We start from the raw sequence: 23,185 nt of genomic DNA, 5'->3' as shown, positions 1-23,185 counted from the left end.
GTTCGGTGAATGCGCATATGAAACTGGTGGGGTTCGGTACCGCCAACAAGGTTAAGAACCACTGATCTAAGCACAGAGCACACTCCTGATGCTTTATGGTTGTTGCCATGTGTTGTAGTTTGGAACACCTAAACAGCGCCACTACTCGTCCAAACCAGGAATGGTAAGACTAAATGAAAATTAAAATAAAACATTAGAATTTTAGGCTGCCTGACAGCACCCACTTCAGCTGACTGTATTGACATCTGCTGGATAATAATGACATATAATATATAATATGTAATAATGGGGTAATATCAACGGATTTTCACCGCTCAATTTTACATGTATGATGATTTTGTAATGAAATGTTGGTCGATTCATGGAAACCCTACTTGCGTTTATAACCACATCGTGACGCTGTAGCTGAACTGTGACTCGGGTCAAAACAAACAACACATAACATTATATATTCTCAAAAGGTATGCCCTGAATCTCGACTTGCAGGCATGGCCTTGCCCTGATAGGCCAAACGTCGGCGTACGACTCGCGCAGCCTCGCTGACGTCACTCCTGTCCACCTGCGAGACAAAAATCAGGGGCAGCTGATTATGATTGCATTTCCGGAAGATAGTTGTAGCGTTCCTCAAAGAAACAAAATGGATTCCTGAAACTACACTTAGCCGAACAGCCGAGCGTTTTTTAAAGGTTACAGCACGAACAACTTGGCCGTGCGCGCCTATATTTACTCCCATCGTCGAACAGGTAATGTAATAGTGGCTCTCCGAGAAATAGATCACGTTTCCCGCTGGAGTTATTTTAAGCGAACTACATTGATCCCGTTTGTTGGGGGACTGGCTGAGACGTCATGGCTAACTGTCTTGTGCTCAGTTAGCTAGCTGTCGATGACACCACAATTTATGTAATTGTGTAACAAAATATGGCGTTCAGTAGTTACACGACTCCCGTTGGCGTGTCCTGGTTATGGGTCACAGTAGATTGAAGGATTTTAAACGTTTTCGTCTATTTACTCGCCAGCGTAGCGTTAAGTGTCAGAAGGCCTGTTTGGAAGCTAATGTGGCTAGGTGCTAGTTAGCCCCAAAGCCACTTAGCTTGGCTGGTTAGCCTTTTTGACTCGGCCGCGGTGGCGCTTAAGCGGACACAATAAATGTCTCCTAACAACTTCATTAACCGCAAATGTAAGTCACGCAGTTCCAACCCACAGTGTTTGGATAGCTTGTGCCATGTGTTGGCGAGGATTGCAACCGTGGCCAATGCGTATGTACAGATAGCTGTCTAATGTGAGCGATGCTATCTGATGCCATTTTGTTTTTATCTCCATCACCTCACGCTCTTTTTGTTTAGTTTTTTTATGCAATCTATTTTTCATATTACAAATTATTACTTGGGAATTTAACTGGAAAACACTATGACATTTTAATGAGAATCGTCCACACTGCAAAAAGTCAGTGTTCAAAAACAAGGACAAAAATACAAAAATGAGGGGTATTTTACTTGAACTAAGCAAATTTATCTGCCAATAGAACAAGAACATTTGGCTTGTCAAGACTTTCCAAAACAAGTAAAATTAGCTAACCTCAATGAACCCCAAAATAACTTAACATAAGTATGTTCTCACTAATAACAAGTGCATTTTTCTTGATAGCAAAAACAAATATGAGACCTTTTTTCTCAGTATGTTGAAATATATTCTTAAATTAAGTAAATTCTAGTGCCATTTTCTTGACATAATGATATGCGCTCGGCATTACATTTCTTGAAACCAGCAAACTTACACTAAAACCTAGTTTATTTTATTTAATGGAAAGGCAAAAAGGCAACACTCAGGCAAATCATATTGTCTAAAAATGCATTTTCCCATCGATAACATGACATCATCGCGCCAAGCTCTTTCAGTCAATTAGTGAGCAAAAAATGGATGGAATGTATATATATATATTTATTTATTTATTTATTTACAGCCCGGCCCCCGGCCAATTTTTTTTAATTGTAATTTTGAAGAATGTATCTTGAATGTGCATGAACTATTTCTGTTCAAAATTGTTTTGAAATGTCACATGTTAAATGTTTAAATATTAACTGTCAGTTTAATTATGAGACACAATTGTGTCAAAGTCAGGTTTTTTTTTTTCATGCTTGAAATAAGAAATTATTACTTTGAACAAGCAGTTTTATACTTGTGAATGTTGGTGACACAGCTTTGCAACACTTGATATTATTCTATAGTTTCAAGCATGTTTTACTCAATATAGGTCATAAAATCTCAGCACAAGCTGTAATATCTTACTGAGATCATTTAGGACCAAAACCCTTAAAACAAGTAAAACACTTTAACATAAAATCTGCTTAGTGAGAAGAATTATCTTGTCAGACGGAAAATAAGCAAATATCACCCTTATTTGAGATACTTAATCTTACTTAGATTTCAGTTTTTGCAGTGCAGTGTGTATTTGTATCGGCTAACTCAGTGTTTTTCAACCACTGTGCCGGAGCACACTAGTGTGCCGTGAGATACAGTCTGGTGTGCCGTGGGAGATTATGTAGTTTCACCTATTTGGGTTAAAAATATTTTTTGCAAACCAGTAATTATAATCCGCAAATAATGTGCCGTTGTTGAGTGTCGGTGCTGTCTAGAACTCTGCAGAGTACTCAATATCAGTGGGTGGAAGCTGGTAGCTAATTCATTCATTCATTCAATTTTTATATTAATCTCCTTCATTGATGTGCATTTTTGATCAATAGACAATTAATATTTAGCAACTAAACACATATTTACACCTATGCTTGAGAAGGAACAGGATGAAAAAAATCTTATTTCCTGCCCCCTTCAACATAATAAGCAGTCTTACCTAATGGATAGCCCAGATTCACAAGCATACAAACCAAACAAATACATTCAAATATAATGAAAACACACACAAAAAACAAGTGCAAAACTTCATAAAGTTCAAACCGAACAAAAAAAGTAATATACACCTCACGGGATGACAAAAAATCAGTAAACTAATGAATATAAAGCAAAATGTAGACAATTACGGCTGTCCATATGATCTTATTGTTCTGTCTTTATATATTTTTCTCAATTGGAATATATTTCTAAAAATTTTTATCTCATTGTAAAGACAATTCCATAGCTTTGTGTGTGTATATATATATATATATATATATATATATATATATGTATGTATGTATGTATGTATGTATGTATGTATGTATGTATGTATGTATGTATGTATGTATGTATGTATGTATGTATGTATGTATGTATTAGGGCTGCAACTAACGATTAATTTGATAATCGATTAATCTGTCGATTATTACTTCGATTAATCGATTAATAATCGGATAAAGGAGACAAACTACATTTCTATCCTATCCAGTATTTTATTGGAAAAAAACAACATACTGGCACCATATTTATTTTAATTATTGTTTCTCAGCTGTTTGTAAATAAAAAATAAATAAAAAACTCTGCGCATAGCATAGATCCAACGAATCGATGACTAAATTAATCGGCAACTATTTTAATAATCGATTTTAATCGATTTAATCGATTAGTTGTTGCAGCCCTAATATATATATTTATGTATATCTATATCTATATATATATATATATATACTAGCTTTGTAGATGTTGGGAACACGTCGTGTGAGACGACGATGGTTTGTCGTGATCACAATATGCAGACGACAGCGGGAGGCAGTGTGCAGGAACAAAGGTATCTAATGCTGAAACCAAAAATAAACAAAAGGTGAGTGCCCCTAAGAAAAGGCATTAAAGCTTAGGGATGGCTATGCAGAACGAAACTAAAAGGGAACTGGCAACAAAGTAAACAAAAACAGAATGCTGGACGACAGCAAAGACTTACAGCGTGTGGAGCAGAGACGGCGTCCACAAAGTGCATCCATGCATGACATGACAATCAACAATGTCCACAAAAAAAAAGATAGCAACAACTTCAATATTCTTGATTGCTAAAACAAAGCAGGTGCGGGGAATAGCGCTCATAGGTAGACATGAAACTGCAACAGGAAAATACCAAAAAAATAGGAAAAGCCACCAAAATAGGAACGCAAGACAAGAATGAAACACTATGGACAGGAGCACAACAAAAAAACTCAAAGTAAGTCACGGCGTGATGTGACAGTACACCTAATTTGAGACAAGAGCTATAGTGATGCATAGTTGGTTATGGTTTAAATTCATATACAACAATTGCGGCGACAACTTTTTATTGTCTACTGAGTTTCATTTCTTAATGATTTCTGCTGGTGGTGTGCCTCCGGATTTTTTCAATGAAAAAAATGTGCCTTGGCTCAAAAAAGGTTGGAAAACACTGGGCTATCTGATTGGAAACTGGGGCTAGCATTGTTGTCTGCGCTTAAATTTTTGTTGTGAATTAAAATGCAAATTCTGGGCTTGTGGTTGAGGATTTATTCATGATCGGGTCGCACTGAGTTTCAACCAACACTATTATAATTTGGGAAAATAAAGTAGTTACCGCTACATAAAAACACGGTCATCTTCGAAAAAGTTTATAATCCTTTTCATAATTATATTCCACCATATACTTTTAAAGTCTGGCCCTTTAACATGTAGTTATTTTATGAAACTTTTGGAATGTCTCATTGTTTTGGAATAGTATGGTCTAACATTTGTTTTTTAGTCAATTACTTCTTGCAGTAAACCACTTTTATTCATGTAGTATCCTTTGTTGTGCAGCATCTAGATCTTGCTGGAGACTGGATAATAGCCTTCAACCTCTTTCCCTTCTGAGCCAATGGAAGGGTCTGACAGTTCAGAGCAGAGCGGCAGTGACCAGCCCGAGTCACAGCGCAGGCGGCAACTGGATCGTCTGGACAGAGAGGAAGCCTTCTACCAGTTTGTCAACAATCTAAGCGATGAGGACTATCGTCTCATGAGAGACAACAATCTTTTAGGAACTCCAGGTAATAGTTGTTTTTATCGTATACAGAACAAATACATGTTAATTATATAGATATGGATTGTTGTTTCCATCATATTTAGTTAACTCTTCTTTATATGTACCAAAAATATGCAGCGTTATTTACGAGGCTGGATTTAGTGACAGTTTTCACAGTTTTCTTTCTTTCTCAAAGCTGACCAATTTGCATGTGTCATTGCAGCGTATAAAAGAAAATACCCTTTGTATCGGATACTGTAATTAGAATCAGGTCTCTTTCAAAAGCTAATTTAATTATTAGAATATCTTGACGATGCATTTAATAAATGCATGCATCTACCCAGTCTACACACATGTGGCTCGTATCCTTGGTAAATCAAAGGTACAGTGAAAGCATGCATCAATAAATATGGTCTAAATGTGTTACATAGGGCTGCACACTTAAGCAAATTGTAATCATGATCACGATTTTGTCTTAAATGAAGGTGATTGTTGACGAGATTAACATTTTAAAAAGTAGGTGCCTCTGCATATAAAATCAAGCATTTTTACAAGGGTCATGCCAGAAGAGCAACAGCGGCTCTTCTTGAAGACCCTCGCCAGAGTCCATTGTGTAAAGGCACAGAGCTCCATTACCACACTGTCGTTTACAAACTTTTTTCCAGGCTGCTGCAGCCTTAAGGACTGCACCGCTGTTATTACAGGGTTTCCGCCGCTCATTGAAAAGAATTGTCATTCAATTGATCTTGTGAAAATTATGGCCTTAAATGGCACTAAAAAAACATCGAATTAGATGTCCAGAAGCATTAAAACTATTCATACAATTGTAGTCCAGGAACGATAAATGAAAATGAACTTTAAAACTTTGCCGTCATCGATAAATTACTTTGTCTGTGTGTTTTTTTCGTCTTTGTTTTTCAAACTGGATACAGAGGTACTACAAAGCACACTTAAAATTATTTCATAAAAAAAACAACATTGCGCCTTATAACTTGTCTTATAACATTCGGGTGTTATGGTGTGTGTGTATAAGAAACCCAAAATGGCCCCTATTAGGAGACATAGTATCTGCCCTTTTTTTTGACTTATGCAAAACCAACTTTTCTTCCCTTTTTTGTACCTTTTTCTGTGTATTTGGGATTTGCATAAGTTTAGAAAATTTGCGCACGTCCGCCATTGTAACCCACGCTGGCGTCGATAAGCTCCCTTTTTGTGGGGCATTCATTCTCCGCTGTTGCCATTTCTAATACAAAGTAACTTACAGTTCTAACTAATCAGACATTAGACTCACTATGGAATCGCTAAAAAGATGATAGGGAGAAGAAGCTGTCAAGGTGGAGGCACGTAAATAAACCTGCCCACAAAATGACGCATCCTGAAAAGACTGTCAGAAAGCGTCTTGAAGATGATGTGTATAACATAATTTATGCAACATTTTGACCAAAGAATCACTATTACATGTTATGAACGCCATTAGGAAGACTTTTAAATGTAGAAAAAAATCATAATATGACCCTTTTTAATACGCCTTATAATCCGGTGTTTCCTTGTGGTACAAAAAATGTGGTACATGCAATTTTCTTCCACGTGAGGGACAAGCGGTAGAAAATGAATGGCTGCATGGACAATGTCCTGTGTGTAGCAGTGGTAGCAACACTCACTTTAATGGTGGAGGTGGAACTAATAATTTTAATACAACGGTCACTTTTAATGTGCACATTGCTTCAAAACCGTAGGAGAAGACAGAGTTAAGCTGCGTAAACCCTGGTCGCAGCTCTTTTTGTTCCCCCCTAACTTCATTTCAACAACAATATGACACACAAAAGTCAAACGATAGAGTAGAGTAAATATGTCTCAATATATTTTTTCTAGATATGTATGTAGAAATAATTTCTCAAATTTTCAAACAGTAATTTAAAGGCCTACTGAAACCCACTACTACCGACCCCGCAGTCTGATAGTTTATATATCAATGATGAAATCTTAACAATGATGAAATCTTAACATTGCAACACATGCCAGTACGGCCTGGTTAACTTATAAAGTGCAATTTTAAATTTCCCGCTATATTTCCGGGTTAAAACGCCTTTGGATGATGACGTATGCGCGTGACGTAGCCAGTGAAACAGAAGTATCGGTACCCCATTGAAGCCAATACAATATAGCTCTGTTTTCATCTCATAATTCCACAGTATTCTGGACATCTGTGTTGGTGAATCTGTTGCAATTTGTTCATTGCATTATGGAGAAAGAAGCTGAGCAAGCAAAGAAGAAAGTTGTCGGTGCGAAGCGGAGTATTTTGCGAGGGAAGTCAGCAACACAACACAGCCGGTGTTTCATTGTTTACATTCCCGAAAGATGCAGTCAAGATCGAAGAACTCGGACAACAGAGACTCTTACCAGGAGGACTTTGACTTCGATACACAGACGCCTGTAGAGAACTGGGACAACACAGACTCTTACCAGGATTACTTTGATTTGGATACACAGACGCAGATGCGGTACCGTGAGTACGCAGCTGCGCTTCCAAACATTTGATCGCTTGCCCGTACGTGTGTGTCACGTACGTAACTTTGGGTAAATATATAAGCTTTATGAACCTTGGGTTAGGTGAACGGTCCTTTGGGCTGAGTGATTGTGTGTGTTGTGCAGGTGTTTGAATTGTATTGGCGGGTCATATGGACGGGAGCTAGCATAATAAACACCTAGGTGTTTGTTATGCGGAATTAATTTGTGGCATATTAAATATAAGCCTGGTTGTGTTGTGGCTAATAGTGTATATATATGTCTTGTGTTTATTTACTGTTGTAGTCATTCCCAGCTGAATATCAGGTCCCACCCGCGCGCTTCCAAACATTTGATCGCTTGCCCGTACGTGCGTGTAACGTACGTAACTTTGGGTAAATATATAAGCTTTATGAACCTTGGGTTAGGTGAACGGTCCTTTGGGCTGAGTGATTGTGTGTGTTGTGCAGGTGTTTGAATTGTATTGGCGGGTTATATGGATGGAGCTAGGAGCTAGCATAACAAACACCTAGGTGTTTGTTATGCGGGAATAATTTGTGGCATATTAAATATACGCCTGGTTGTGTTGTGGCTAATAGAGTATATATATGTCTTGTGTTTATTTACTGTTGTAGTCATTCCCAGCTGAATATCAGGTCCCACCCGCCTCTCACAGCATCTTCCCTATCTGAATCGCTTCCACTCCCCACTAGTCCTTCACTTGCACTTTCCTCATCGACAAATCTTTTATCCTCGCTCAAATTAATGGGGAAATCGTCGCTTTCTCGGTCCGAATCGCTCTCACTTCTGGCCGCCATCACTGTAAACAATAGGGAACTTTGCGGAAATGTTCAACTGACTACGTCACGCTACTTCCGGTAGGGGCAAGGCTTTTTTTTTGCGATCTTTATCCTCGTTGTTCTCTACTAAATCCTTTCAGCAAAAATATGGCAATATCACGAAATGATCAAGTATGACACATAGAATAGATCTGCTATCCCCGTTTAAATAAATAAAAATTCATTTCAGTAGGCCTTTAAGAAATTTAAAACTACCACAAATAAATAATAAAAGAAGCATGAATGTTTTGTCTTTTATAGAAAGTAACTTTATAATGTATTTTGGGATCTAAGAAGTTTTCCTAACCTAATGAACATTGGTTCAAACCTGTCGATGGTCAACCCAGGGAGGCGTTCCTTGCTCAATGGGCATCAATGCAGTGCAATCACACATGCTATTAACTAATCACGTGTTGGCAATTAAAAACAGGCAGGAGTTAATGTTGTCAAATTTCTTTGGCGTGACCAACAATGCATCTTCTGCTGTGTTAAATATATACAAATCGAAATAAAAACTCAGAGAGGTGGCGGAAATAAACGATTTTAATAAATTAGAGATGAATCAATAACACATTTTTAATCGAATCGTAGCTCTTGAATCGTAATCGAATCTTGAGCTGCCCAAAGATTCCCACCTCTAAACAGTCTTATGAGCCAAGTTTAATTCTCTAGAGCAGTGGTTCTTAACCTTGTTGGAGGTACCGAACCCCACCAGTTTCATATGCGCATTCACCGAACCCTTCTTTAGTGAAAAATAAAATGTTTCGGTTTTTTCAAATTCAAGAAAAAGTCATACGTTTTTTTTACTGGTGCACAAAATGAACCGTGCATGAACATCACCTTGTTCAAAGAACAAAACCAACACAGTGCATGAACTCACAACAAATTACACACATTACCAAGAATTGATTAACGTGGACCCCGACTTAAACAAGTTGAAAAACTTATTCGGGTGTTACCATTTAGTGGTCAATTGTACGGAATATGTACTGTACTGTATAAACTGTACTGTTTCATATAATGTATTCACTTCCTTTGCAATCTACCAGTAAAAGCTTCAATCAATCAATCAAAAAACCTGCAAATCAGATAGAAAAATTAGAGGGAACATTGTTTGGGGGTATCCATAATACGCCGATAGGGAGAAGTTTTTATTTACACCATAAGTCCGATGTGTCTTTACCTCCGTGGCGAAGGCTCCGCCGAACCCCTGAGGCCGACTCACCGAACCCCTAGGGTTCGATCGAACCAATGTTAAGAACCACTTCTCTAGAGAGTAACGGTTAATGTAAACCTTTAAACTATTCAAGATTACTATTGTCAAATGCTTACAATTGTAAGCTTTTGACTGCATAACCTATCTGCAGTAGGACATGGGCATGAAATGTATTTTATGTGGCATTAAAAACATTGCATTTCACTTGCTGATACATGCAGAAACCGTGACAGTCGTGGTTGTCTGCACCAAATGCTGTTCTACTTGTCTTCATGGAGTCTCACTAACAGGACTAACGGCAAGCCACCAGAGAGGTGTGCTTTCCATTGGATTGCCCCTCCATCTGCAAATACATACCAATCCAAGAGATGCAGAAATGTACGTGGCGCAATCATTACACTAACACGCACTGTATTTTTGTCGTTTTATACTTGATTCACACTACAAACGTTGGATCGTTGGTTTTTTTATGGCTTGAAAAAACCTAAACAAATTAATAGATGGAGTGAAAGCCATATGCACTGGGAAAAAGATAAATAAAGACACAAAGATTTGCCTTTAAATATATGGCTAATGTTTAGTTTGCCATTTATATTTTAATATTTCATTACAAATTACATGACAAAGTACCGTTGACACCCTCACCACCACTTCCCACCATCGGGGACCCCATTACTGCAAGTAAATTGCTGACCTTTGGGGAATCATTGTTTTACCGAAAATAATGAATAATCATTATTTTTATATTGTTAAAAATGATGAGGATTATTATTTTGGCCATAAATGTGCACTTCTAATTATTGGTATATAAACCAGTAATAAATGATAACTATATATTTGAAGTACCTTTAAGTTACTGTCATTTGTTGGGTAAATTGTCTGTTCAAGCCCACTTTTGATTACCGGAATCGTGCTCCCTAAATCGGATGTTGCGATGGCGTAAGCTATACGCATGGGGTTGTCTGGCGCCGAGGCAGCGTGTCCGCGCTGTGGAAGTACTTAAATATATTCGAGATATACCCGCGGAAAGCAATCTTCACAAATTAAGAGGACACTGATGGCTTTTAATGAGAGAAAGGCAGCGCAAAGACGTCAAGCTCTCTGCAGCTGGACATGGAGGGACGGACGTAAAGCGTCTCTAAACAAGAGCACAGTCTCCAATAACACCAACAATACATGCTACATTTGTTGCCAGTCGTTATTCAAGTAAGAGCGACGAAAAGGGTTGGAGAAATCTCTCCAAAAAAAAAAGAAATCTCAACAAACTACATTGTACAATATTCGGCAACAATTTAAAAATAGAACAAAACGATATGTAGCAAAATATGTATGTTAATACTATACTTAATAATAACAGATTTGTTTTAAATGTGTATTCACATTGTTTTACCTTTTTAAAGAATATATGCATCACAGCAAATCACCTGATGATGTCATATTGACCACGTCCCACCACCACAGGTATTTTGGCTAGTTAGGGTAAACCCTGCATTTAGAAATCTATGGAAAATTAGAGCCATTAAATATGTGTATGCTTTATTATCCGATTAGTTGACTAATCGTTGACTAATAGCCTATCAAAATAATTGTTAGTTGCAGCCCCAACTAGGAGCCGATATTCATTTGCAGTAAAAGTTAGCTAAACAACCATAGTATACATCAGTAAATAGCTGGACAGGGCTTTAAGTTGTTTAATTTATTGTTTTTTAATTTAGAAAACGTCCGATCAGTAGCAACATAATGTTTTATTTGACGCTAACGTTGTGGATAATTTAGCACCAAACCACATCATTATAAACACCTTTTATTACGTGTGTCTAATGCTGCCCGGCAGAGAAGCATTAACTTTTGCCTTTCAAAATATAGAAAATCTCCTGGTAAAATGTATTATATTATAGGATTTTTTAAATAAAAAAATTATGATTTCATGGCCTGGACTGGAACGAAAGTTCTCTACATCGGAACGCACCATCCGCTTAATCAAAATTTTATAGAAATGAATGGACTTAATACAGTGTAAGAATTCCTCGTGAGAAACCCTGGGGCCGTACTTATCAAGCTTCTTAGAGTGCCGTTTTACACTTAAGTCCTGAGAATTTGCGAAATGTAGTCCTACTCTCAAACTTAAGAATAAAAGCTTTTTATCAACGTTCTTAAGTCTAAGAATCACTCCTACTCTCCACGATATTTAAGAGACCTTCAGAGGTGTCTTAAGTGGTTAGGAGTTGCCAGCAGGGGATGGCACTGAGGCGAGAGAGACGTGCGCGAACGTTCAGGGAACGGAACAATGTTTTTGTTTTTTTTTGATGACGAGCAGCTGATCAAACGGTATCGTTTAGACAGACCGGATATTATTTTTGTCACAGATTTAATACTTTTCGATTCCTTGTTGATTTCTGCATGTGGCTGCAGTGGGCTAGTATATATAGAGCCACCCACACCAGTTTCAAATTAGTTGCCTAATTAATGAATTGGGAAGAAAATGTTATGACAGTAGCGTATGTGTGTGGCCGTGAGGTGAGTGACGTCAGTGAGTGTGTGGGCGATAGAAGAGAGGGAGCGGTAGCGTGAGTGCCGGCGGGGACTAGTTTGTTTTGTATTATTTTGTAGTTTATTGTCAAAATATACACTCCCATTGTCCACTTAAATATTTCCAAGATATTTCTTTATTCTTAGACAACGGATTCCCTTCCGTGATTGGTCATTTCTATGGACACAGAAATGACGTCACCTAAAATTCCGTTTACGGCACATAGTAATGTCGTAATTCAGCTCTGTGTGACACTTAAGATTCAGTCCTACACTTCGCTGAAAGTGTGAGTAAGACGCTTGATAACTAACTTTTAAGTGCAGCTTTCAGCGAATAATTTATTTACTCTTAAGTCAACTCTTAGCAGACTTCTTAGGAGTAATTCTAAGAAGCTTGAAAAGTACGGCCCCTAAAATATTGCAAAAATGTAAATTAAGACAAAGTTACTTATAGTTGAGACATTTTTCAAGCTGGCTGACATTTGTTCCTGGATGTTTGAGAAAGTATGAAGATGTGAGCTTCTGCCTGCTTTTTTTTTTTTTTTTAATCGCCCAAGAGTACTTACTAAATATCAATTTTATCGATAAATTTAAGTTTTTTTTTGTTGCAGACGATTTACAAAAAAAAAAAAAGCTCTTTTTCCGGCATACTTTTTGGACAATGGGCATATGCACGCAGACCCCCACCCCCATGCCATGTGTTTGCCACCGCTTGAACCCCTTAGAGGCAATGGACGGCTGAGCAGCGCTTTAGATAGCAGCAATCTGCCACCGTAGCCCCAGTCCAGTCCGAGATTTCCTTTTTTTTAAAACTCATCCCCCCAAGCGTTCACCTTTTTTCCACCTTTTAAGGAGCGCCATAATTTGCAGCCATGTCAGCGTTCCTCTTCTGTCTCCCTGTACAATGTTTGTCTAATCTTCAATGTAATTGTGCTGAAAACCCGAATTTACCCCGTGGGGGACCCAGAAAGGGACAAACGCAAGGAAATGGATGGATTAATAAAGTATCTATCTATATATCCATAAGAAGCAACCGCAAAATTTTAAAAACTTTTTTTCCCCCCAAATATTAGCCGCACAGGACTATAAACCGCATATATAAATGCTGTGAAATTAGTTATTTACACAGAAATATTTTATAAATGTTCATTTACTACATACCTTAATTGTTTCAAAACGCTGTCTGTAAAAAGGCAGTAAAACGGCTGATCAAACAAAACCGAAGTCATCGTCATGGACCCACTAGCTGCGGAAGCTTGCTCTCTAAACTGACTCAATAACTCCACGATGACGTCTTTGAATTTACTGAGGAATTTGTGAAACTGAAACAATATAAACAGAATGCCATTGTAAGGTAATACTGACACAGACAATCGTAAATGTGTTAGCATTTTAGCAAATGCTAATCATGCTAGCTTCATTACATTACGATAGCACGGACAAATATGCATGAAAACATTCCTACATACAGCACACATGGGACAGGTTAGTACATAAGAATTGTTTTAGGTATACTGTAAAACTTACAGATTTTGCATGGAGTGATTAATGAAGAATCCATACGAGTAGAAGACAGAACGGCGTGTCTACTTCCGGTTCCAAGCTTTAAACGGCAGGAATTACTTGAAGGCATTCACCCAGCTGCACTTGCAATGACTGAATTCGTCCAAAAGATGGCGCCATAGCACAAACAATAACACACCATTTAGGTGTCTTGGCGTGTGCTTAATGAAAGCTATTTCCATCAGTGGAGAAAAATCACAGGGTTCAAAGCGTAGGAAAGAGGAAGGGCTTATAGTCCGGAATTTACTGTAGTTATGTTGTCGCAAAAAAAGCCGATACTGATAAAACGGCGGATAACTACGCTTGGGCCGATATTCGATGAGTCAATTAACCGACGGTACATAAAAATTAACATGGGTAAGTTTTCCAGCATCAATAAATCGGCATGTGCATGCTTCAATAGCATTCACCTTTTTGTACCATAACGGAATAAAAAAAAAGGGGTGACTTATCTTGTCTTAAGTGTCTTTGACTCTTTGCAGTGACGCTGGGCTGCTGGCCCGTTCGCATTACAAAGTGCAACTAGTTAGCATGTCGGAGGCTAAAATGGGTAAAATTATCACTAAACCAAATGCCGCCGCACCAATGTTGGAATATTTCTGTTTAAACCTTTGGGACGAGATGCGCCTTATCAACACAGAGGAGCCAGTTTCCCAAATGTGCACGACTACAACAACGCCCACTTGAAATACAACCAATCTACAGTCTAAACTCACTTCGCACCTGTTAATACATCTGTTTATACTATGGTGTTTATATTGTTACTTTACACTTTTTTTTTTTAAAGAAGGTCCTAACTTGATTGTCAGTTAAGTAATGTACAACTCAACCTCTGCCTACATGTTCATTATTGAAGTGCAACTTGGTTTGTCGATACTTTATTTAGCTATTTGATATATTATACCTAAGTGTGAATGAATAATGGGTTCTCACTTCTCTGAGCGCTTTTCGAGTTGATAGAGCGCTATAATAAATCTAATCCATTATTATTATTATTATATATATTGTTATGATTGTTTATATTGGCAGCACGGTGGAACAGGGGTTAGTGCATGTGCCTCACAACACGAAGGTCCTGAGTTCAGGACCTTTCTGTGTGGAGTTTGCATGTTCTCCCCGTGACTGTGTGGGTTCCCGCCGGCTTCCTCTCACCTCCAAAAAACATGCACCTGGGGATAGGTTGATCGGCAACACTAAATTGGCCCTAGTGTGTAAATGTTGTCTATCTGTGTTGGCCCTGCGATGAGGTGGCGACTTGTCCAGGGTGTACCCCGCCTTCCGCCCGAATGCAGCTGAGATAGGCTCCAGCACCCCCCACAACCCCGAAAAAGACAAGCAGTAGAAAATGGAGAGATGGATGGATGGATGATTGTTTATATATGATGTCAAAATCTTAATATCGGCGCTGGCAATTGGTCTATCTCTACTTTGATAACGTGGATGTTTGTAAAGCCTTAAAGAGTATTGGGAATAGAGCTGCACGATTTTGCACAAAAAATTGTTTTTTTCTTGCATATTATTTAGATTGTCTGGGATAATTTATTTCCACACATGCACGCATGCATATAAGTACCATGTTTAAAGCCATGTGCTTATGTATTTCTTAAACTAAGCTGATATTTATTATTTGACTCCCATTGTCTTGTTCTGCTCTAAAGAAACTTTCTGTCGCTCTTCATCAGAGGTCCCGAAAGTGTAGTTGACAGGGTTCAGTTTTTTTTGTTTTTATCAAGTCAAAAGCACAGCACTTTGGCTTACATGACAGTACTTCCCTGCACATAATAAAGGCAAGTTTAAAAAAAAAAAAAAAAAAAAAAGTTAATGTTATTGCTATTCCCACGGCCATCAGTGAGTACAACCATGGTAGTGGAGTCAACTCACCCTAGAGGCTGATGCCTGTTGGGCACAGGGACTCCCTGACTAAAATGGCAGTGTTGGTTTGTGCTGCAGATTCTTAAGTATCAAAAATAGTTGTCATTTACAAATATGTTGGTGTGATTTAAGATTGCAATTTTGGACTTTTTTTGTGGAGCCCTAATTTGGAACAAGAAATGTGGCTTTTGTCCCTTCACAATTAAGATGAATTTGATATTGTCATTGTGCCTAAAGCATGTACTAAAATAAAAGGAGATTACAAGATTATATCAATCCTTTGATATTAAACCGACAAGAACTAGTTTACAACAGTTTATGTGAGCACGAGGTAAGTCATCTGTTAAAAATCTCACTGCTTGTGCCTGTATCGGAAGATATTATGCCGTGTAAAAAGCGCAGCAAGCTTGGATTTGTCACTATGCTAAAAAAATTCTACAGCGCTTTACTGAACATACCCAATCCGTTTCTGTCCCAGGACAGTGGAAAGGGGATTGTAAATTTGGAGCATCCTTTAGTGGATCATCCTGCGAGGGCATTGACTGGGCAGTGGCATGCCCTGGTAAGTCTGAAGGTTTTTTTTAAGCATTTTCCTGTTGCTGTGTTTCAGGAAAACCAAACAGCTCTATGGGCAATTATTATTTGAAATCTACTGTATTTTCGGGCTGTGATTTTTTTGGCCATCATCCGATTTGTAGGAGTAACTATCCGTTCCAGATTCGATTCTCGATTCAAAACGATTCTTGATTCAGAATCAATACTTAAATAACATTGGGTGCCAGTTCTATGATGAACTACATTCATCCATTAAATAGATAAACAGCTCTGATGAATTAATATATTATTTAAAATAAAACTGATTTTGATTAATAAAATTATTCTCAAACATTTATTAAAGTCAAATACAAACAAGGCAACAAAAGTATTCCACACTACTTTTCTAAAGTAAATCTGTACAGCAGATAGAGGCATCTACATCAACAATGTGATTTGCTTGAGTGGCTGGACAGGACAGATTTTTTTTTTAATCGATTAAGAATCGTGATTAATTCGAGAATCGATTTTTTTGACATCCGTACGGTATTGACTTTAAACCTTTGTCACATGCGTAGCAATATTTTTACATAGATGAATGCATAGATTTTGTTGTCCACAATTTCAAGTTTGTGTTCAAATGTATTTTATTTTCCTTTAGGTTAAATTTTGGTGCAAAAATATGCACTTAGTGTTTGAGGAGCTGTTTTGTGGATTTGGGGAACTAAACAAAACAAATAGAAGAAAATACAATTACAAGTTCCAACAAAAGCAAAAGTTTCTCTTTTATAATATACTTTTGTTTTGTTCAATATTATTTCAGGAGAAGCAACAGAGGATGAACTGTTTAGTAGACTTCATCATATTAAAAATGGTCCAGAGCAGCAGAATAACACCCCCAGGACTGAAAATGGAGAAGAACCAGGAGGTAAGTTTATTTTTGTTTTACCCAATTTAAATCAAATTGTTAACAATACAAATTATTTTTTTAATCATTTTTAGAGCAACCCGAAACCTCAGAGGATCCAGCTAATGGAGATAGTCTCCTTGAATGGCTAAATACAGTGAGGCGCACAGGAAACACAACTAGAACTGGTCATCGTGGAAACCAGTCATGGCGGGCAGTTAGTCAGACCAACCCAAACAGTGGAGACTTTCGCTTTAGCCTGGAAATCAGCGTTAACCGCAACCTAGCAGAGCAACAGGCAGCTGCAGAAGGAGAGCAGCAAACTGCTCCGTCTCAAGCAGCGGAGGAAAATACTGAACCGCAAGTTCTCATGGAGACGGGGGTGGTAGAAGAACCAGTTGTTGAGGAGATGGCTGTCATAGTAGAACCAGAGCCTGAACGGGAAGAGGTTGTTTCAGAAGAGACACTTGGAGAAGCTCCCAGCTCACCAGTTGTTGTGCAAGTTCCACCCACCCTTTCCTCTTCTCCACGTAGAGGGCACAGGAGGGCCCGTAGCCGTAGTTCTGAGCCATGCAGAACCCGGGCTCGTACAGCCAGGAGCCGCTCCCCTCTCCGTTTAGATCAGTTGGAGGAGCTCCCAAATCCTCGTTTTGCCCAAATGTCTCAAGGCCCCAGCACAGACACCAGCGTTCCACCTGCGCCTCATGTTGAGGGTAGTTCTCGGACTCGACAACATGTTCTTTCTAGACAAAGTGCACCTGAGATTGACACTCAGCAGCCCAGTGTTGAAACGGAGCCAAGCCCTGAGACCCCAAACGTCACGTCTCCTGAAGTAGAAACCGGAGTAGAAGGTGGCGCAGCTGGACGGCGGCCTCCGACTATCATGCTTGATCTTCAGGTACGTCGCGTTCGTCCAGGCGAATATCGCCAAAGAGACAGCATTGCCAGTCGTACCCGTTCACGTTCACACAACTCAAACAACACGTTTCTTTATGAAAGCGAGCGTGGTGGATTTCGTAGGACTTTCTCACGCTCGGAGCGTGCTGGCGTGCGGACGTATGTCAGTACAATTCGTATCCCTATCCGCAGAATTTCGGATGCAGGTTTGGGAGAGGCGACTTCAATGGCTCTCCAGTCTATGATTAGACAGATCATGACAGGCTTTGGTGAGCTTGGCTACCTCATGGATTCAGACTCAGATTCTACCGATTCGAACCGTGGAGCAAATGCGTCTGCAGATGTATCTGAAACCCCCAATAACCCAGAGGGTACCACTTCTCCTGCTCCAGCTCCTACTGTTGATGAACCACCTGTAGCTGCTGGTGTCAGAGCCAGGACTGTTGAGACAGATGCGGATGAGGGCCTTGTCACTGGTCAGCCGGCCTCTGGTGTCAGGGCTCGACCCAGTCCGCCTCTTAGCCTCGAGGAGCCCAGCTCTTTGCCCCTCCTACGACTGGCTCACTTTTTCCTATTGAATGATGAAGATGAGGACCAGCCCCAAGGGCTGACCAAAGAACAGATTGACAACCTCGCCATGCGCAACTTCGGCGAGAATGATGCCTTGAAAACTTGCAGTGTCTGTATAACAGAGTATGCAGAAGGAAACAAGCTCCGTAAGCTTCCCTGCTCCCATGAGTATCATGTGCACTGCATTGATCGTTGGCTATCAGAAAACTCCACTTGTCCCATCTGTCGCAGGGCTGTCCTGGTGTCTACCAATAGAGAGAGTGTTGTGTAATTAAACATGCCTTATTGTTCCCACTTTAATTATATAATAACCCATGTTCATTAACCATGTAAAGTAGAAGGATATCTGTTGAAATGTATTCCTTTCATACTGTTTGGTTTTATTGTGACTATTGATTTGGGCTGGTCCATGCTGTGCGACTGGCGGAGGTTAGGGTTGCTGTGGTTTCATGATATATCAAATTATGAACATTGGTTATCATGTGTACATTTTCTTATCAGTGGAGAATATTCCCTGCACAAGGCCATCTCCTCTGGTAATCTTTATTTTCAAGTTCTTAATGTATACGTGCATATTCAAAAAAGGCCCTTGGTTGCTGTTAAAATGTTTTTCTCAGCCAAAACATTTTTTTTCATTGCAAAAGATCATTGTACAACTAATATGAATTGAGTTATACCTTTTGAGACAGTTATTGTGCTTAGAAAATGGCATACCACTTCAAACTTGTGTACATTTGTAGACATTTATTATTACTAGTTTACAACTTTCCAAAGTTATTCACACATACCATGCATGCTGTTTGAATCAACATTTAGTGACCATACTGACTTATGCACTGGGTCAAGTTGTAAAAGAAAGCCAATATATAAAAAGATAAATATCTGATAATAAAAGCTGTGCATCTGCAGGCAGTTTGGGCAGCTCAAATCTGCACCATTCTTTTTTTATTGGCTCCTGAATGAAGCCTTATATACTATAAGGTGTGTATTGGTACAGTTGCGTTACAATAGGTCAAAGTATTAGCTGTAAATAAGCTTGTATAAATAATTTTGAATCATGCTTTGTATCAGCGGTTTTATTTTTTTTATTTTAAAAATTGGGGGCGAATTTTGCAATGTTGTCTACCAGCGCAACCCATATAAACAGCTGGTATCAGTGTGTGTGCGTCAATTGGGACAGCCAACTGAGTACAGTGTCAGTTTGCCATTTCATGTGACATGTATACAGCCATATTTGTTCACTATGGCATGATATAGCTGTGTAATAAAATTGTTTTATAAAGTAGGTTATTCAGGAAAAAGCAAGTCACCTTTGGATAAATATACCTTTGGCTGTTAAAAGAAATCTAATTACATTGATGTTACGAACTAGGTATGTCTCAGTTTTTGGTAGTATGTTGGGTTGATATAGTGTTGTAGGCATGGTAATTACCCCCTGCACCCCTCTTAAAGCTCTTTTTTTTTACTACTATTAGAGTAACATGGCCAAAATATTTTCTTTCATCACACGTAAATGATAATTATATTTTTGTGTACAAAATTTAAACAATCCTTTTTTCCCGTTTGATTTATTGCTAGTCGACTTAATTTCCACATTTAGACGTCCTACCTCCCAAGCCACACTTCATACATCTTAAATCTTCCAAGTCCGACCCCTCCACGTTTATAGGTGTGGCCCAAGGCTCGGTCTTGGTTCCCACAACTCATTCCTTTCACCACCAGCCCACTTGGCAATATTTTGCGCAAATTCAACATCTATTTCCACTGCTACACTGATGACACTAGAGGTGGGGGAAATAATCGATTTTTAGATGCATCACAATTAAAACATGGACGATTATAAAATTGATTAGTAAATGTCAATTGATGTTTTTATTGTAAATAAAGTTAATCAAACAGTTCTAAAATGTGTCTGACTGTAGTGAGCCACCTCACTGAGAGATCTGACCAGCTCCTTTATTTTTGGGCACTTATGTTACAGTTTTGCACACATTTTCATTAATTTAATAAGTGTTGGAATAAATGTAACTGTTTGTTATTGCAAATGCACTGTTTTTAAAAGTTGCAAGAGATAAATGTGTATTAAGTGAAGCGAAAAATGTAAAACCATTAATATATATAAATTGAAGATGCATCAATAATTGATTTTTAATCAAATCGTGAGGTGCCCACAGATTCCCACCTCTAGATGACCATCAAGCCAAATTCTGTAATCCCAGTCACCTCTGGTTTAGCTCAAATAAGATGAAATGGTGATAAAACTCAACTGCTTATTGGTACAAAATCATCACAACCCTAAGTTGATAGCTTCACTCTATTGACAGCTTTTAGTCTTTCCCGCCTCTCTGGTTAAGGGTCTAGGTGTCATCTTTGATAGCAAACTGTCATTCCAATTCCCCTCTCTGCCTGCTTCCATTTTTGCAACATTAAATCGGCACTGTCCACACTGCCTCCATCTTAGTTCAGTCTGCAACTCACTCTTTGGTCTGCCCCAAAAGTCCCTCCACAAGCTCCTTAACTGCCCGGTTCATAACAGAAACTTCATTGGCTCTCTGTTAGGCAGTTCATTGACCACAAAACCCATTATGCCTTTAAATCTATTTACATAATCACCCCTCCTTCCTTGTCTGACCTACACATGAGACTTTGCTGTCTCATCTGCCCACTAAACTGGAACTTTTTACCACCTGACATTCAAAATATTTAACGCTCTTCACGCCTTCAAATTCAGACTCAAAACCCACATGTTTTAGATGACATACTCATGAATGCTACTACACTGTCCATTTTTTGTCTGTTACGTTATTTTACCTGTACCTTGTAAAGTGTCCTTGGGCTTTTCGAAAGGCGCTTATAGATTAAATGTATTTGTTTTGAGTTTAAATGCTAAAGGATAACATTGAGATTACACTATTAGGAAAAATGCCTCCTTAATAACAGAAAATTATGATTAGTGAAAAAAATCATGACTCACCATTGCACTTTTGTCTTTATTGTCAAGATGTTTGACCACCGACTGTCCATAACAGTGCAATACATGCAAAAGTACATGAACAATTATATAAACGTAAGCTATTATGAAAACCATTGACTAATAGCTGAAATCCTAGATGAAGGCATTGCATCTTTAAATGTGTATAGATTATGTGACTTATTTTTTACAGCACTGTTAATTAACAAGAACACATGTCTACAGGATGAAGAGGACATTGTATTTTCATCCTGTGGCGTATTACTTGTCCCTCATCCATGGCACGGTTATTACACTTTGCTTTTTGCAGACCAACAACAAAAATGAATGCAAGATTGTCACTGTTGAATTATATAAACTTCTGTATAAACTGTTCCTTTTTGGGGCCATGCTTGGCCTTGTTCTGTGACCCACCCAATATGAATGGGTGTTAAGGGAGACTAACCGCTGAATTAAACAAGTTGTTATGCTACTAAGCATTGAAGGTATCAATTCTGTGAAAACTACGTAGGTGATTTTACCATGGGATGATTGGTTGCTGTCTTTGGATCATGGCCATTTTATTTATATTATACTCTAGAGCAGTGGTACCCAACCTTTTTTGCAACACAGACCGGTTTAATGTAGGCATTATTTTCAGGGACTGGCTTCCCACTTGTGAAAAATACAACTCACTATAACGCTGAATTAGTGCGAACCCTGGGGTTGTTTCTTTGCAATGAAATGCTGATGGAAATCAGCCTTTGGCTACAATCTGTCACATTTATATTTATGTTTATTAATGTGCATTGTATCATGTCACAAAGTTGTAAGAAATGGCAACTTCCTATGAGGAGTTTTATTGTACATCTATAAACAAGCTCATTGGTGTGTCTAGTGCACAGGTGTCAAACTCAAGGCCCGTGGACCAGATCTGGCCCTCCACGTCATTTTATATGGCCCGCAAAAGCCTGGAAATAATGTGTCAATAAAATACCTTATATTTTATTTCTTTACCTTCTTATTTTCTTACTAAAGGTATTATGGTTTGACAGGGGGAAAAAATTGTGTCCAATATTGCAACAAATATATTATCTAACTTTGTTGGTCAAAATCCAAATAAAAACTTAAATATCTGCTTAACTTATGGTTTCGAAGCAAGTCATCCATCAAATTGTACACTATAAAAATGACCAATAGACTTTACTGTAAAATTTAGGGAGTTTTTTTTTTACAGCATATTACTTGTGAGTTGAAAAATAAACGACCAATGTTTGTTTTTTTACAGTAAAATTCTGTCGACTGAGCTGTCAGTTTTGTTTTGTTTAAAACCACGGTTGCTGATTTTATGGTACCACATTTTATTCTAGTAAAAAACTGGCAGCTGAGTTGCCAAAATAAAATGAAACAGCGGTACTGTATTTCTATTACAATAATATGTTGTATAAATAGTTTAAAAAAAAAAACACCATACAACTTTACGTAAGACATTTTTTAAAAATATATTTCAATTCATAGGCAAATTCATTAATTATTTACTGTTACAAGCGACCCTCTATTGGCATTGATTGATTGATTGAAACTTTTATTAGTAGATTGCACAGTACAGTACATATTCCGTACAATTGATCACTAAATGGTAACACCCGAATACGTTTTTCAACTTGTTTAAGTCGGGGTCCACGTTAATCAATTCATGGTACAAATATATATATATATATAGAGAGAGAGAGAGAGAGATTTATTTGAAATAGGGACAGATACAAAAACATAGACATCTGAAACAGTTATCCAATGTATGCATCATAGTGTTTGTAGCCAAAGCTAATTTACAACACTTGTCCCCAACAACAACAACATAGATCCAACATCATTAAAA

At 38.2% G+C, this 23,185-nt stretch overlaps 1 protein-coding gene across 1 annotated transcript; it reads left to right on the top strand.

The window, feature by feature from the left end:
- The first annotated feature begins 584 nt into the window (after positions 1 to 584).
- rlim (ring finger protein, LIM domain interacting) lies at positions 585 to 21,803 on the top strand. Its single transcript, XM_062045836.1, has 4 exons — positions 585 to 743; positions 4,723 to 4,949; positions 16,806 to 16,910; positions 16,985 to 21,803. The coding sequence occupies exons 2-4, from the start codon at positions 4,781 to 4,783 to the stop codon at positions 18,625 to 18,627; spliced, it is 1,917 nt and encodes a 638-aa protein (XP_061901820.1). The 5' UTR covers positions 585 to 743; positions 4,723 to 4,780; the 3' UTR covers positions 18,628 to 21,803.
- The last annotated feature ends 1,382 nt before the right edge of the window (positions 21,804 to 23,185 follow it).

Source organism: Entelurus aequoreus, linkage group LG04 (genome assembly GCF_033978785.1).
Source record: "Entelurus aequoreus isolate RoL-2023_Sb linkage group LG04, RoL_Eaeq_v1.1, whole genome shotgun sequence".
Classification (NCBI taxonomy): Eukaryota; Metazoa; Chordata; class Actinopteri; order Syngnathiformes; family Syngnathidae; genus Entelurus; species Entelurus aequoreus.
The sequence above is the reverse complement of the archived record's forward strand: the minus strand, read 5'-3'. Positions and strand labels throughout refer to the sequence as shown.